At 38.6% G+C, this 16,607-nt stretch overlaps 1 protein-coding gene across 23 annotated transcripts in view; it reads right to left on the minus strand.

Annotated features, from left to right (window-relative positions):
* camk2b1 (calcium/calmodulin-dependent protein kinase (CaM kinase) II beta 1) overlaps window positions 1–16,607 on the minus strand; it is a 78,032-nt gene that overhangs the window by 37,071 nt on the left and 24,354 nt on the right. For 10 of the 23 annotated variants that reach the window (XM_086206862.1, XM_086206857.1, XM_086206855.1 and 7 more), the window contains exons 6-12: window positions 12,694–12,766; window positions 8,856–8,958; window positions 7,528–7,611; window positions 7,324–7,418; window positions 4,798–4,920; window positions 4,608–4,691; window positions 2,922–2,964 (exon numbers count right to left, since the gene is read on the minus strand). In XM_086206862.1, coding sequence (XP_086062988.1) covers window positions 2,922–2,964; window positions 4,608–4,691; window positions 4,798–4,920; window positions 7,324–7,418; window positions 7,528–7,611; window positions 8,856–8,958; window positions 12,694–12,766 — 605 coding nt within the window. Of the gene's footprint in view, window positions 1–134; window positions 231–2,921; window positions 2,965–4,607; window positions 4,692–4,797; window positions 4,921–7,323; window positions 7,419–7,527; window positions 7,612–8,855; window positions 8,959–12,693; window positions 12,767–16,607 lie in introns of all 23 variants that reach the window. The other 13 variants (XM_086206851.1, XM_086206847.1, XM_086206844.1 and 10 more) reach the window with 3 other exon arrangements.

A 16,607-nucleotide genomic window follows, 5' to 3' on the forward strand; every position in this document is an offset into this window, starting at 1 on the left:
GCAGAGAAACCAACAAGAGAGAGAACATAGAAGAGGAAGAATAAGACTAGATACTAGATTAGACTAAAAGAGGCAACCATAGAGAAGGGTGAAGGGGAAAGGGGTGCCATGCCCTAGGTGATCCCCCATGCTACCTTGTTCAACCAGCCCTGCAGTGGTGCCAGCGGCTGCAGCCACTGCAGCTGCGGCTGCAGTGACAGAAGCTGGAGCGGTGGTCTGCCTGCTGCCCACTGTTACAAGTCCAATACCCAGATACACATGAGAGAAAGAGTGTTACGTGACACAAAGAAAAGAAAGGAGAGAAAGTGGTGAATGATCACAAGTGAGTTAAGATGGAGAAGGGGTGTTGTGACATTTGAGAAGTATAGGATCAAAATAGGTTAAAAAAAAAAGGACAGAGAGAGAAGGAAGGGACACAGCGGACAACATGAGGTAGGTGGGTAGGGCAGAGAAAAAGGTTAGAAAGTGAAGACCCCAAAAGGTAGAGACAAGGTTCATTAGTTTAGAGGAGGGGGTAAATTTGTATGCATTGACCCCTGACAATGTTTGACTGTGACACAGAATCTGTTATATATGAATCCTACAGTGACAAAAGGGTCACCAGAGAAAAATGTCAGAGAGAGACATGGTGGCGTTTGGCTTGAGTATTCCTGCAAATGGCAGTATGTTAGGATGATGATGTGGTCAAAATACAGAATTTAATCAATGTTAGCAAAGTCGGTCTGTGCTCATCTTACATAAAGCTCAAAATATTATAGTTATAGACAGGTGACAGATTAATGGAAAACTAGTGGTCTCAGTAAGGTGCTGGGTCACTGCAAAGTGCCAGAAAAGATGCACTGTGCTGTGGCTTTAATTCTACAAGGTATCTTGAACTCTACTGGAGAGATGCATCAACAACTCTATCAAGAGATAGTACCTCATTTTGGGTTTTCACAAAAGTGCTGGGAAATGCTAACATAACCAAAATAGTTCAGTTAAGTTAAGATCTGATGACTGTGAAGGCCAAACGCTATGATTCACATCATTTCACACTCATTTGACCACTCAGTGACCCCTTGTGCACTTTGGATAGTGGGAGTTATCATCCTGGAAGAGACCAGACCAATCAAGAGAGAAACATGTCATGATGGTCTCATCAACATGCTCAATTGCAGTGAATGTTCCCTTAAGTCTGAATTATACATGTGCGTCATAACTACTTACGCTGTTGTCAGCTTTAAAACTTTCACACTATTGTGGCTGTGTCAGAAGTGCAGTCACACTGCTGATATGCTTGGTCGCATGGCTTCTATGCCACTAAACTGAATTTCTTTGAGTGAAACTTAGCAACAAAGACGTTAAACAAACTTACTGAAAAAAACACAATGTCAAAAGGAGTTCATTCCAGAGAGAGAGATGGTGTGGAAATGAGTTGGAGGAAATGTCATTTTGAAAAGCATACTCTTTACTGTTGTAGTCTGTGTCACCGCAACATACTGTACAATCACACTTCAATGGTGGTGTATGTTAAGCTACGCTATTCTGTACGCTATAGCAGAGGGTATCTGGCTGTATCTACCTATGCCTAAAAAGCAGTATTGATTTGACAAAGAAGTATAAATCATGCTTTGGAGGACAAGTGGACCCAAAAAAAAACAACAGCCAAATTCTACTGACATATTAGGGGAGCCACTGTATCCTGTGGTTTTCCTTTGATTTGTCACCCGTCAGTATATCAAATACAGTAAGAAATGTGTTCTAGTGTGAAATTTTCTGTACGATTAATTTAAAACAAAGCTATCAATACAACCTCGAGTGGCCTGACTTCCACAAGATACAGACACACCCATTGGTATAACAAGTGATCCATAATGTTTGATATCCATAGAGCAACCTATTGCAAAAAGCACTGATGTTGAGTTGTATCTCCTGAAATTCTTTTATCTTATGATTTCAATTCTTTCTTCATCCCTCCCTGATTAATTCCTCTGATGACCTCACATTTATAATGGAGTGTCACTTCCTAAGAAGAGGAAAGAGAGAGAAATATTGTTTGAGAGTGGCCACACATCTGGGTGCGTGTGTCTATACATGTGTTGGAGTGGAGATGAGGTGTGAGTTGCAAAGCTTATAGTGTCAAAGCAGCTTCAGTGAGTCATGTTTACTGCAGCAGTGGGCTGGTGGGCGCGCGCACACATACAAACACAGACACACACACACAAACATGCATGGACTGTACATGAGCAATGACTTGTAAAAATTATTATCTAAGAACTGATCTAAAAAACAAAATTCAACTATTAATCTTGTACATTTAACAATTACACACACACACATATATAAATTATAACATTATTTCATATGCTCTGATCTAGTCAATCAATCAGAGCAAATTTTGAATCGTACTTGACATGTCAGGGGGAAAAAAGTACCATTCCAAAAAATAAACGTGTGAAAATGTGGCAACCTCAAAAGGTGGGTCAGATGTGTTGAAATATAACCTGCCATGATTATGAAAAATATTTCAAATTGAAATCCCATTATAAAAAATAAAGTCTTATGAGCATGGACCTGTAACATTATCTCTTCTGGTCAGGGATGGGAGATGTTCATGTATAAAAGGAAGTCTGACATGTGTTTTCCTCTCAAGCAAAATATAAAAGACTAGTTTGTATTTTTTCACTAAGACCAAAGCATTATAAGCTTGGTCTCCGCAGATGCAAATTACAGATTTGCATGACTCCTCCAACATGGTGGCATGCTCCCCCAAACAAGACGAAATGTAATAGTTTTTAATATTCAGTAGAAATCAAGTAATTCATCTAACTGGCAAACAGACCAAAAGTTACAGAAGCAATATACGGATTGATGTGGCAACACTTATATAAATGGCTTTGCAGGATGAGGGATGCTAAAAATTACAGTGACGTGAGACTTACCAGAGAAATTTCGAGAGACCAGCATGGTGGTGAGAATGGCCCCCTGGGAATAAGAAAGAATGATCAATTCATGCTGCTTGTGATGGAGTTTTGTCCAAAAAACCAATGATTTCTTGTAACTGTTATTATCTACTTATGAAAGCCACCCTGCCAGATTCTCTTTCAATAACTGCCACACATTTTAACTATCAATCATCTAAGAAGCTTTATTTTACCTTTGTCAAATGTCATCCTGGTGTCAGGGCCAAATCAGAAATCATCATTTATAGTTCTTATACAAAGAAAGACTTACAATAGGTCTTTTAAAACAGCAGTCCATCGACAAAGCACAAGCAGTATTGACTAAAACAACAAGACACAGCAAAAGGTGCGGACAAGCTCAGTGATCAGAAGTGTTCAAGAATATCAACAAAATAATTAAGAGAACAAACAAGAAACAGATTGAACATGAACAAAGCAGGGAATCTCAGAGAGCGCTGGAGGAGTATTATCACTGTACCAGTAAAATCTAAATTTAAAATAAATTGGACTAACTGAGTCGTAATGTTTAGGTGTGCAAAACCAACAGATCATTGCCACTGGCACCATTTGCCAACAAACAACAAACTGTGGCAGAGGTAAGGGGTAGTCATATCACCCTGATCTTGAACCAAGGCCTTCAGGGTATCAAACATTCTCACAGACCGCAAAGTCAAAGAGCAAGGCTCATTGGCACAACAGCCACAGTGCATAATGACTGTGGTGATGGCGATCCATCACACTACCCCTCCCTTCAGGAGGCATGCCCATGCGTTTCACACATATATGCATTCCTCACACATCCTCCACTGCACTTCTCCAATTCCAAGGGTGCGCTGCACACTAGTGCTTAACCCATTTCAGGGGTCACCCTAACCTGGGGGTCCTTCATACAGCTCACCCACTGGGCACGCCTCCAATGAGCCTAGCTCTTTGGTGTTGCGGTCCATAAGTATGTTTGGTACCTTGTAGGCCAAGGTTCAGGGTGGGGTGACTACCCCCTACCTCCGCCACACAAACACTGCACAATCTATCTGAATAAAACCAATTTGGACTCTACATTATTTCTGTTGTTTAGTGGAGTATAAAACAAAGGGTCAAAGTAGCAGTTCCCCTTTCTTTTCACATGCGCAAAATCAGAGAGAATTGGCTGATACTGATGCCCTATCTGTTGAATAGGCCGACATTTGCCTCCAGCCACCTGTGTTTCTGCTTCCAGTTTCCCATGTGATGGTATTTGAGCTGTGCCAGGTCCGGCCAAAAGCAGCATGCTAACAGTGATGTGCTTGGAAGGCTAAGCTGTTACATCCACACAAAATGTCAGTGATATAAATTAGCGTAGAAGGGACAACTTCAAATCTAAATGCTGCCTACAACCACCTCAGCACTAGTCTGGATAGAAAACAATAATACACACACCATCTGCACAGAACATATTTCATATTATATACTCTGACCCTTTGGCGGATTTTTTTTTTTTATCAATTTATTATTTTTAATATAAAAGTTCAAAAGCATTCCATTCCAAATATTTCTATAACCAATAATGATATTGTGTTAAGTGCCAAGGAAATGGATTAATGGTTTAAGTTCATGGTAACGGCAAAAAGGGTTTTATTCTACATGAAAGCCTTAAGAGGAAGATGTTGGAAAGGTGGAATTGCAGACCTTGAGTTTCCTTCTGGCATTGAATTTCTTCAGGCACTCCACTGTCTCCTGTCTGTGCATCATAGATGCCACTGTAGACCGTTGCTGGGAAAAGGAAGAGACAAAGTAAGAGACGGACATGAGGCAGGTTTAGGCAATGATTCTCTGCTAATCAAGATCATAAGTAGCTGCAGTGACAAAGGACACTTACGCAGACCCATGGGTGCTTCAGGGCCTCCTGAGCAGTGATCCTCTTGGCTGGGTTGATGGTCAGCATCTGGTTGATCAGGTTTTTGGCCTCTGGGGTTACAGTGTCCCACTCTGGAGAAGGGAACTGGGGGGGTGTGGGGGGGGGGGTGTCATGTTAACATTCATTTATAGCAACATGCCTCAAAGTCCTCAGAAATCCGATTTAAAATTAATACTATGAAACAATGACAGACAACTTTAGCATGACGAAAGATAGCACTTGATGCCAGTGACAGTCATTTCAGGTAACTTTCCAACTTGATGCTTTTGAGCAAAATAGGTGTGTAAATGGTTTATCCATAGATATTAAAATTTATTGGCTTCAAATTAAATTAAAAAAGAAATTCAATTCATGCCAAACATAGCACAGTGACAGCTCTCCTCAAGGTATCTGAATAGATTTGGAAACTAAACAAACATTTTTGAGCACATCGCAACACTGCTTTAATTTCATATAACTAGGATCTTCTCATGTAAAGGTTGGAGCTGTTAGACTCCGGTCCTAGATTGACTGGATTAGATCCTACCTCCCAGGTCAATTTTTTTTTTCCCTTTTGAGAGTTCTGTTTAAATAAAGTACCTCAAGGCTCAGAACTGGGCCAAATTTTTGTGTCTGTAAGTGCTGCTATCAGTTTTTTTTTTAGCAACAAACATAAAATTTGATTTGTTTCTTTGTTTACAATTTTTCCAAATCATGAAGACACATTTCTTGAAAACTTCCAGACACTTACCAAAATCATGAGAAGCATCAAGCTACATTCACAAAACCTCAGACTCTTCCTGCAAAAACTAAACAATTTACCCACAAGTTTCACTCTGCTCAATCACATCATATTGAACAACAGTCAAATGAAAAAGAGGACAGAGCATTTGTTGCACACTAGGTCAAAAAAAGAACAACGCAATGTTAAGGGCATGTAACTCCAGCAAATGTATATTGCTGACATAAAACATTTAGCATTTTGAAAAAAAACACACAATACAAAATATTTCATAAATAAGTTGATTCAACACTTAAATAAATGCTGTGAATGTAGACTGAAGACTGGGTTTTGTGCTACAGTTTTCAGAAAAGGAATGTCTCAAGAAATGTGTCTTCAGGATTGTGGAGAAAAGTACTAAAATCCAAGTTAATAAGTGATTCCTCATTTGGCCGCATCTCATTTTTTAAGTGTGCTTCCTCTGCTTTTTGAAATTTCTGTCCATACTTAATATGAAGCCTCAACTACCCCTGAACTGACTTCTTTTGGTTTCTTCACATTGTGGGCAAAAAGTCATATTGGTTTTGAGGTGCGCTGTGTCAGCTCAGACACCTGTGCTGGAAATTGTGTTTAACTTTTGATTCCTGAGCTCAAATTATACACCACAGTGCAAAATGCATATAAGTGTGTCAGAATGTACTTAGAGTTTTGCAAAAAGGCCCAATAATATCTGCAAATGGTGATTAAGTTGGCGAAAATTGTTTATGGCTTTGCCAAAAGACGGAAATATTCAATTTGCTTCTGGTTCAGGGAATGGATTTTGGTGTTATAGCAATTCAGAAAAACTGTTATACATGCTGTTGTGTTTTTCAATTAGATTATATAATAAGTTTTATTTTAGTTATCATTATATTACAATCAAATCTGGAGATTATTCAAGCTTTGTGAAGCATGTTGTATTGCATCTTTTTGTACTAAATGTTCAACTATACATTACGTGTCTTCTCCGAATCATCATACCCACAGTTATGACTCATGTATTTCAATGTCCTCAAAATAAAGGTTTTGCACATTACCATCTTTGTTTTTTAGTTGTGTTTTAATTTGGTATCACGTTTTTGTTCTTTACAATTTGGTATTACTATGACATTTTTATGTGATCAATGTGAGTAATTCTTCTGAAATCATTCATTATCATCTTCTTCAAAAAAAAGCTTGACATGTGGATAGGAGGAGATGTTATGTCAGGAGATACCAATACATCTTTTTCATTTATACAAACAGGTTTGAAAAAAAGAAAGAAAAAGCAATATGACATTATAAGCCGGTACAGGTCCCAAGCAGATACGAACCCAAGTTATTGCAAGTATATGTTATTGCAAGTTATGTTCCTTCAGTATTTTCTGTGGGTGTGCTTTTCAGTAAATCATAAAGCCAGTCACATCTCTGAACAATTTTAAAGAAAATATCCAATCCCATCAGTCATGTTGTATTTAGCTATAAATGTTGAAGTCTGTGTCCTATGAGCCCTGAATCACAGCCAGAGTGTGAGTCATCCTCTCTCTTGCTCTGTATGTGGCATAGGGCTGAATGTGACCTAAGGTGAGACTCCCTTTCTTGCACCCCCTGAAATATGAATGAGGTGACTGAGTTATGTAATTGTTGCCAAAATGGAATGAGGGCAGTGGGAGGAGAGGGGAGGGCACCATAGCAGGGCAGACGAGAGGAGAGGAAAGGAGAAGAAAGGAGAAGAAAGGAGAGGAAAGGAGAGGGGAAGAAAGGCTCACATCGTAAGCTCCAGCCTTGATCTGCTGGTAGAGCTTGTGCTGGTCCTCATCCCAGAATGGAGGGTAACCCACCAGCAGGATATAGAGGATCACCCCTGAGACACAAACACAAAAACACACATACACAAAATCCTGTGTGGTATTCTGAATTTTGCGTGAGATATGCCAAGTGTGTGTTAAGTGTGTGAATCAGTTTCAACTCACCACAGGCCCAGATGTCTACAGGTTTGCCATATGCCTCCTTCCTCAATACTTCAGGGGACAGGTAACCTGGTGTGCCAGCAAATCCTGGAAGACCAAAAAACAAAAAAAAAACAAAACAAAACAAAAAAAACACACAACAAAACTGATTGATTGCTCAGGTCAACACAATGAATGCATAAGCGCTATACATGGATCGGCTTGTTTCGAAAGGAAATAATCTCCTGTGAACTTGGATTTATTCATCCACACAGTGGAGTGAGATCTTAAGGTCAGACTGGGAGATTTCAGATCAACTTGAGTGTGAGGAACACATAAAACCTCTCGGTTGAATGAAACCACAAATGCTACCAAAGCAGGGTACAGATGTTTGTAGCAGTCATCCAGGTGAGATGTCCTAGTGTGCTTGGACAATAATTTCACTTAACTAGAGACTAGTCATGTTTCAACAGAAAAGTATCACCAATTTTTAGCAATTTTCAGAAAATGTACATTTACTACAGCTATACAAATCATAGAAGGTGATCATTAGAGCTTTTTTCTCTGCTCCCTCTTATAGAACCAGACACTTTGTTTCATTTCCTCATTCATTCAGTCCGTATCACTCACAAAGTCTTATTGTGAAGTGGAAGTATTGTACTTTTTCTTTTGTATGACATTAAATACTCACTTCATCCATTTGCAAAAGATTTTTCTGTCTCCCTTTTCTTTTATTAAAAAGGCAAAAACAACCTTGGGCTACATTAAAAGGTTTTTTTTGTAAAACTGAGGATGTTTTTTTAATCCAATTTCCATTAACCTTTTCTACTGCAATACCTCAAAATGTGCATCAAATATTTTAATGGAAACTCAGCCATTGATGGGATGAACCCAATCAAGTTTAATAATTCAACTTGCAGTAATCTAGACATAACAGGGCAGAGTTTATATCCATTATAAAGAAAAATAATAATAATATTGATGATGTTAGGCTTCACATGCACTGATTCACGAAAGCAAATGAGTAACAAATGAATCACATGACAATTCTTAACTTATCAACGCTGGTGCATTACTTATCAGCTGAAAAGAACTAAATAATATAGTATCTTCAAATATGAATCCTTAATGTTAATCAGGATGCAACTGTGATATCAAGCATATTTCAGACATCTACATGTACTATATAATAGGTCTGAGGGGTGAAGCAGATCCTAACTACAACCCAGATTTTGAACTTTTAGCAGGACATCATCTTCCAAGATCAGAATTACTAAAATCATAGAAATGGTGCTTTTTACAAATATAGATGAGTACTAGTACATATAAATGTGTGATCTTGCTATACCTACCAAACCAGGCCTGCTGATCCCCCTGCACTTCAATGGCCAGGCCAAAGTCAGCCAGTTTCACTGCTGCATTCTTGCATTTGCTTGCCAGGAGCAGGTTCTCTGGCTAGAGAAGGCCGCAGGAAAGGAGAGGTTAACAAACACCGTCAAGTTAAGGATGGGATACACAGCATATAAACTGTCCTGGTAGGGTAGAAGAAACATTAGTTATTCATGCACAAACATTGTTGAGGGGTTTAAATAGTAAAATTTGGAGATTTCTTATCAACGCTTGATTCAGCACAAACACAAATACAAACAGACTCAGATGCCAGCTGAATAACTTGCTAGGACACATAAAAGCCACAAAATTATAGTTAGAATATTTTTAGAATTTTTTTTTTTTCAAGAGGATCTTTTCTGTCCTTGCCTTGTGTGGTATGCTTTAGTCTATAGGCTCCATCACTGTGGCCCAGATAATACAGCCAGCCTCATTATTCTCTGTCAGAAGGGGGCTCTAATAATGGGCTGCTATCCCCAATGGCCCCTGTTCCTTCTCCCTGTCTCTCTCTACATCTCTCTTAATCTCACTTAACAATTCTTTCTATAAAAAGCAATCTTGACTGACAATAAAGCAATGATAAGAAGTATTAATAAAATTGTGAATCAGATGACTTTAACCCATTCATAGATGTGGAATGTGTGGTGTTGAAAATCACAAAGTTAACACCCTAACCTAAAAAGTTTAAACTAGAATGACTACTTATAAATTGTGGAAAGGGTATCTTAAACATCCATCAGGCGCACCATTAAAATCACTGACAATTTAAGTAAATAACACTGAATATCTTCTTACAATGACACCTGCTAAGAGGAGGGATTATATGATGCAGCAAGTGAACAGTCAGCTATTTGAGATGATGTTTTGGAAAAATGGGCAAGGGTCTGAGAAGCTTTGACAAGTGCCAAATTCTGAGGGCTAGATGCTCGGGTCAGATCCACCAAATCTTAAAATACTTATTTTGTCTTGGCCAACACGAAACTTTTATCTAACATGTAAAAAAAGGGCACCTTTTTAGTTCTGGCTATTTAAATGTACCAGTGCAATAATAAACCCCTCCTCATCGAAATCCTAGGTTACCATCTTCTAGAGACCTGCTTCTGCAGTGTTTTGTCAACATTAACAGCTGCATACACAAGTTTGATGTGTGTTGATATTTCATTATCCATTTACTGATATATATATATATATATATATATATATATATATATATATATATATATATATATAAAATCCTCTCATCTTTACAAGTACTAAAGAAAACTTCAAAAAATTTCAGGCATTTAGCATGAAATGCTGAGTCAAGGCACCCTTGCAGAATGGAGAGAACGGGGACATTATATTTAGGCTGCATTCCTGTCACTGCCTCCCTGCTTTGCGGCATTGTGCATTTTCTATCCTCTCAGCTAATTTGTTTAAAAGCAAAGCAATGTGTACTTAAAGTGCAGAGACTTTAACATGCGCTTTTATAGCATTTGTAAGTAAGAGGGGAACATTAGCGAAAGAGAGCAAGAAAGACTGTGCGCAAGCAAACCAGTAATCCTAAAGCACTCTGCCTGACTGGTGCCATCAAATTCTCTGAGCCCTACCACTTGGTTAGGCAGGAGCTTTTGTAATGTGGGGAGTTAGAACCTGCCAACACTGCAGCAGCAAGATAATCCGTGAAAACCGGTGTAGGTGGAAATTCCAATGAAGGCTGTGCTTCTGTTCAAAAGGTTCATAAACCAAATGCAAAACATCCAGGCCACACTTTCAGATGTAACTGCAGCAATCATCATTTGGGCACTCAGCCATTCCTCTGCATCTTTTAAGCGTACAATGTGCACAAAACACAGCATATCAATGACGGGCGACTGTTTTGGTTGAAGGGGAAAATTGAATGATAATCATCTTTCTCCCTCTCTCTCCTTCAAGTAGCCTGTCATGAGATGAGATGGAGCTGTTGTAGCATTCCTGACAGATTCTTTGAGAGGAAGCGTGAGAGTTACAGACCCCCCTTGAGGAAGCATTTCAATCAAGTAGATTGCTGCAGCGTGCAAAGAAATCTGGTCTTATTCTAACACTTTAACTTGAAGAAATACCTCAGTTTGTTGAGGTTACAGTTAGGGCAAGGGATTGAAATTACCAACGCCAAGCAGACACCTGAAACCTTGTTCACTACACTTCTAATTTCTGAGATGACAAAAAATATATATAACACTATCTACTGTACATCCTGAAGAATTTATGCAAAATTCTCAGCACCCATACACGTCAGTTCACAATGTTGTCATCTCATTTGCCATAACCCAATTCCTACTTTGAGGGATCTTGTCACCCTGGCTGTCCCTGGTCATCACACCATGACCTATTGCATGTAATGCTTGCAGATGCTTGGGTGTGAAACCAGATAGGCGTGTCGGCTAAATAAAGAAATAGCCACGGCAGTTTAGATCCACGCAGCACGCTTTTGCTGTAATGCTGGGAAGGATATTTGGAGGTGTATTCACCAAAAGGTATTCATGCAAAACAAGATGTAACATACAGGCATGCACATAAAACAATCACAAGCAGGTCCATCATATGCAAGAGAGGGGACTGGAAGCTTTTTCTGTTTCAGCAGTGATTCGCCTGCAGCTTATTGAGTTCGAGTTACCGTTTGTAACTCAAATTTGATATAAAGCATTAATTTAAATGTTGCCGCCTAAATATCTCAATTTCAGTAATTGTTTGCTCAAAATCAGAAAAACTGCTCTATAATCTTAAGAATAATGGCCATAGGCTACGCCAAAATCCTTAAAATCAAATCTTAATGTAAATACTTTACATATTAAGGAAGTGTAAATGTATATATGTATGGATATATATATGTGTGTTTGCATGTGTGTATATTTACATATATATATATATTCATATATACATGTACACACACATATATACATATATACACGTATATATACATACACACACACACACACACACACATATATATATAATACAAACACACACACACACACACACACACACACACACACACACATTAGAACTGTATTTATATCTAAAATATATTTGAAATATTTGGAAACGAGCAGCCAGTTCAAATTTGGCAAGTTGCTCATGACATAAGGGAGGAGTGGAGGGCTGTTTTCAGAAAAAAGAACTGTCACCTTTGAAGTGTAAGTGTCATGAACTGATCTACAAAGGCAGTCAAAACCAGACAGGGTATCTGTCAAATGAATGAACCTTCGCTCTAATTAAACATCCTCCTGGATCACCTTGAATTAATCTATTGACCCAAAGAGGGCAAGTAGATCCTCTGCCTCAAAAGTTCCAAAAGCAGTGGAACTGGTCAGCCAACCTGCTCAATATTGCATGTCTTAAATTTCCAGAGAGTAGAGTTGCTAGCAAGAAGCTGGTATTTGTGTCAGAAATTTGACAGTGTTATGATGAGAAGCATAAAGCTTTACCCTAAGGTTGGGTACTTTTGGTGGTATTGATCATTACAACAAGTACAACCAACAACTATTCACATAAACTCCAAGTCTACCAAAATTCACAGACTTGAACGCATCATAGAGACTGTAAGAAAGGAGAGAAAGACAGAAACTTTCAATTGCTTAATATGGTATTAGCATTCGGTCCATATTAATATTAGTAACTGTTGACTTGGGCAATAGATACGGTTCAAACACTGAACCCAAATTACATCCACTAACAATAACACATCACAAATACCCAGACTACACAAAGAACAAAATGACAAACTGACATAAATATATATGCACGCTCTAAAAGGACAGCAAAGGGTTCGCCATCACTCACCTTCAGGTCCCGGTGCACCACGCCCATTTGATGGCAGTGAAGCACCGCCTCCAGGATCTGCTGGATGCAATGACTGCATGCAAACACCAAGGGGGGCGCATGTTAGTCTGAGCAGCGCTACAGTCCCGTGCATAGGCCAAGGGTGTGGGGAAGGAAAGAAATGAGGGGGAAGTTTGATGAAGGAGTAGGAGGGTGTGGAAAAGGCAGGGGTTGAAGGGGCTCTTCTGTTGCCAGGAGTTACACTACACATACTTCCACTGGCCCACCACTACACACACCACAAGTGTGAGAACGGGTATAATTTTTCTACAGCACAGAATCAGCCTAATCAATTGGTGTATTATTTTGTCTCTTTTCCTTTCACAAGTATTTTGATAGACATGCTCATCTAAAGCCGCTTTTACACAGTGCATTTAAGGCAGAAATATAACTCTGCTGTTATGTTTCTCCATATGTATAAAAGCGCACAGAAACAGAATGGAGGAACAGATTGTTGAGCCTCTGAACCGCCAGCAGAGGTAGTTAACAGCACTAAATGCGACGGTTGTATGAAAGGGACAGAGAGATACAGATGCACGTTGCCCATATCTTGTGGAATGCTGAGATGCTACATAAATTTACATTCTGTGTTTGGGGTCTTTGTAAACATGAAAATCAGCATAATGGCGGAGCCAGTTTCATGAAACATATGTGACTCTGTGTAAAAGTGGCTTAATAAACAGTGTTCAGTTAGCTGCAGGTGGATTGTAGGTAACCCCTTCCCTTTATAGCCAGCAAGACATGAGCAATGAAAGAGGGGGTGAAAGTTTCGCTGGCCGTGGGGGGGGGGTCACAGAAGGCAAAAAGGTAAGGAGTCATTCATTGTACAATTAATAACACAAAAAGATGTGTGTGGGCTCAAGGCCATGTCTTTTGCCTGCCTAATATGGCCTCTGCTGACAAGAGCTGTCATTCTGATGTTTGTTCACCGGGGATACTAAAAATATAAATTGTCAAAAACATTGAGAGGAACATGGACATGTAACTAAAGTTTGAGTCTACACAGACTCGGTGTTAAATGTCAGACAGACAACATGTACATGTGCTTATACAGCCATGTACATTGTCTGGGTCCAGCTGTGTATGATGTGGCATTGTGTTCTTGCAGCATTGCTGCATGAACACGCACAAACAAACACAACAGCACTTTAGCTGTTGGGGATGAGGCACTGGGTGTGGACAAAAGCTTGGCCATGCCTGTGTGCTTCCTGTGCACTGACAAAGTTGATCAGAGATCACAATGACCTGAGATTCGTCTGCATGTGATTTTTAGCTTTAACCAAAAAAAAAAAAAAAAAAGGCCCGAAAATTATTCAAGAAAAGTCAGATATAGTTATTATGATTGGTTTTGCTTGTGTAGTTCTAAACATCAATTAATCCAATGGCCCTGACCAGTTTAAAACTCCTAAGTACAACTCAAATAACAACAGAGCATGACCCCATGATAAGACCCCTTGCATGTTTTTGTCTGAATACTATTAGTAAAAGCTTTTGAACCTTTTTTTTTTTTCTTACCACTCTACATCTCTTTCCACCCACACTTTTAGAAATAGAATACACGTATAATTTCTGTGAAAACTGTTGGGAAGCCAAGTTAATTCATTCAAGTTTCACCAATAAAGAATAACATACAGATTAAATACAATGTGGAAAATCATTTTGTATTATAGTTTTTGGAAAATGTGTTTTGAAATAGTCTTCAAAGGGCAATGAATGTGAGGAGGAGTTTGGAAGTATTATACTTTAATTTAAAAAATGTAACGACAGCTTCAAGTGTAGCTACAACCACTAACACATTTGTGTACACATTGTATATGAATCATTTCGCCATGGAAACCATGGCCATGAGTTATTTGTTGTGTGCAGCATTATTTTCTGTATTATTTACATGTTCTTCTGCATTTTACTTGCAGTATTGAAAAAGCCCGTTCCTTTATACATACAGATTTGGAAAAACCCTGTCGTAAATTTAGTTTCTTACATCTTTAAATTATTTCACAATGTCCTGCAATCAAACAGTTATTACACAAGTAGCCTAATTATGAAAAGATTAAAAAATGAACTCTAAATGGGTCGCTGATTTAACCTCACAGTCTACAAGGATTCAAAGACTGATTTCATAAGGTACAATAAAGTAATCAGCAAGCAGTCTCATCATGACTCAAAAGTAGGCCCAATTGTATGACGTGCTGCAGGAGCATGGCCTTTTAAGGATGTCACTAATGTCATCCAGAAGGAGCAATAAGGTGGGTGAGCACAAGAACTGTTACGTGAGCACAGAGGTACTGAAAAATATCAGCCCATGGACTCATAAGAAAATGCCGGATGATGGACCGAAGAATTTTTTTTTTTTTAAACTAAACTAGCCTTTTGTCCAGAGAGGGAGTTGAAATATTTTCTCTTTTAGACATGAATTTTCTTTTTAGGAATTACTTGTGGTGTCATGTGGATAGTGTCAAACCAAAACTTTTAAAGTTCTCTATGGAGCAATGAAAACCAAAGCTTGGAAATTTAATTCAAATAAAAGAGAAGACAAAAATCCCTGTATATTCATGAACAAACTACCACTTAGCAGTTGAAAATGAAGGTAGGTACATATGCCTGTAATGTGTTTGTGTCTTTTTGATAATGTTAAAACTGATAGAGATGCACACATTTATCAGGTGTATTCTGATGCTGAAACACATCTGCCAATACAAATACTAAATCTGACACCAGAGATCTTTTTCTTCATTAATTAGACTTAATGTTGTTGCTGTCATTATTGTTGTTGATGGTATTTTTAAAGGTTACATCATGAGGCTGTCGTAAATCTTATGAAAAGAGAAAAAAAAAACTATTATTAATTCAAGTGTATTCCAAATAAGCTTGAAACGATTCCTTGATTCAATTACAAAAAATCGTCAACTCTAAGGCCGAATCCAAAACCACCTGACTGCCGAGTGGTCACTTTATTCCATTTGGATGGTGTTTACTGTCCCACTAATGCTGTGGGTGGTGGTGGTGGTGATTGTAACATGAAGAAAGACAGAAAATAAAGACGGGTGTGTTGTAGATGTATTTTAATGCATCACACACGTAGCAAATATTTTAAGGATTCTGTGTGTGTGTGTGTGTGTGTGTGTGTGTGTGTGTGATTAACAAGTATGCAGTGGTGAGGCCGGCTGTGTGCATGACATCAGCTCTAACGGTGCAGCTGTGATTATAGCTGTGATTGTGTGAAGTAGCAGCTGTTAATGTTAACATGTCTTAGGATCAGCGTCACAGATTTCTGAAATTAAAATAGCTTTATGGTCGCAAAGCTTTTCATTGAGCTAGCATCTGCAGCAAGCTAACATTTCCCTCAAGTGTGACAGAAGCTAGCATATAGCAGTTGGAAATAAACTAATAGTGTTTCAAATCAATGTGTGATGCCACAACAAGACTTACGACACATACTGTATGCGTAGAGTTTATAGGACATCTGTTTGTGAATTCATGCTTAAACAACATCAAACATAAGCTCTTAAGTTTTGCTAGTGGAGCTAAGGAGTCGACTAACATCATCTTCCACCCCAGCTCTCTCCCAGTTAAGGTGGGCTGACATATAAGGTGGAGTGACAAAAATACTCTCCCCAGAATGTATATTAATGGTTAATAACATATAGGCTGAAAAAAATAATGTCTCTAAATTGGTTAGCTCAAGAAAATAAACACAGACACATCTCACAATAATAAAATGCCAAAGCAAAATATCAGATAAATACCTGATTTCTTTAGTTTTGTCAACCTGATATGATGAGTTGGATTTATAAAATATAGATTTATATTTAGTGATGTTTTTTGGAATGTTTGGCCATTGAGAGAGGTAACAATGAGTCTTTCACATCAAGACG

This window comes from Aulostomus chinensis, chromosome 6 (genome assembly GCF_037954235.1).
Source record: "Aulostomus chinensis isolate RoL2024-O1b breed Wild chromosome 6, RoL_Achi_v1.0, whole genome shotgun sequence".
Taxonomy (NCBI): Eukaryota; Metazoa; Chordata; class Actinopteri; order Syngnathiformes; family Aulostomidae; genus Aulostomus; species Aulostomus chinensis.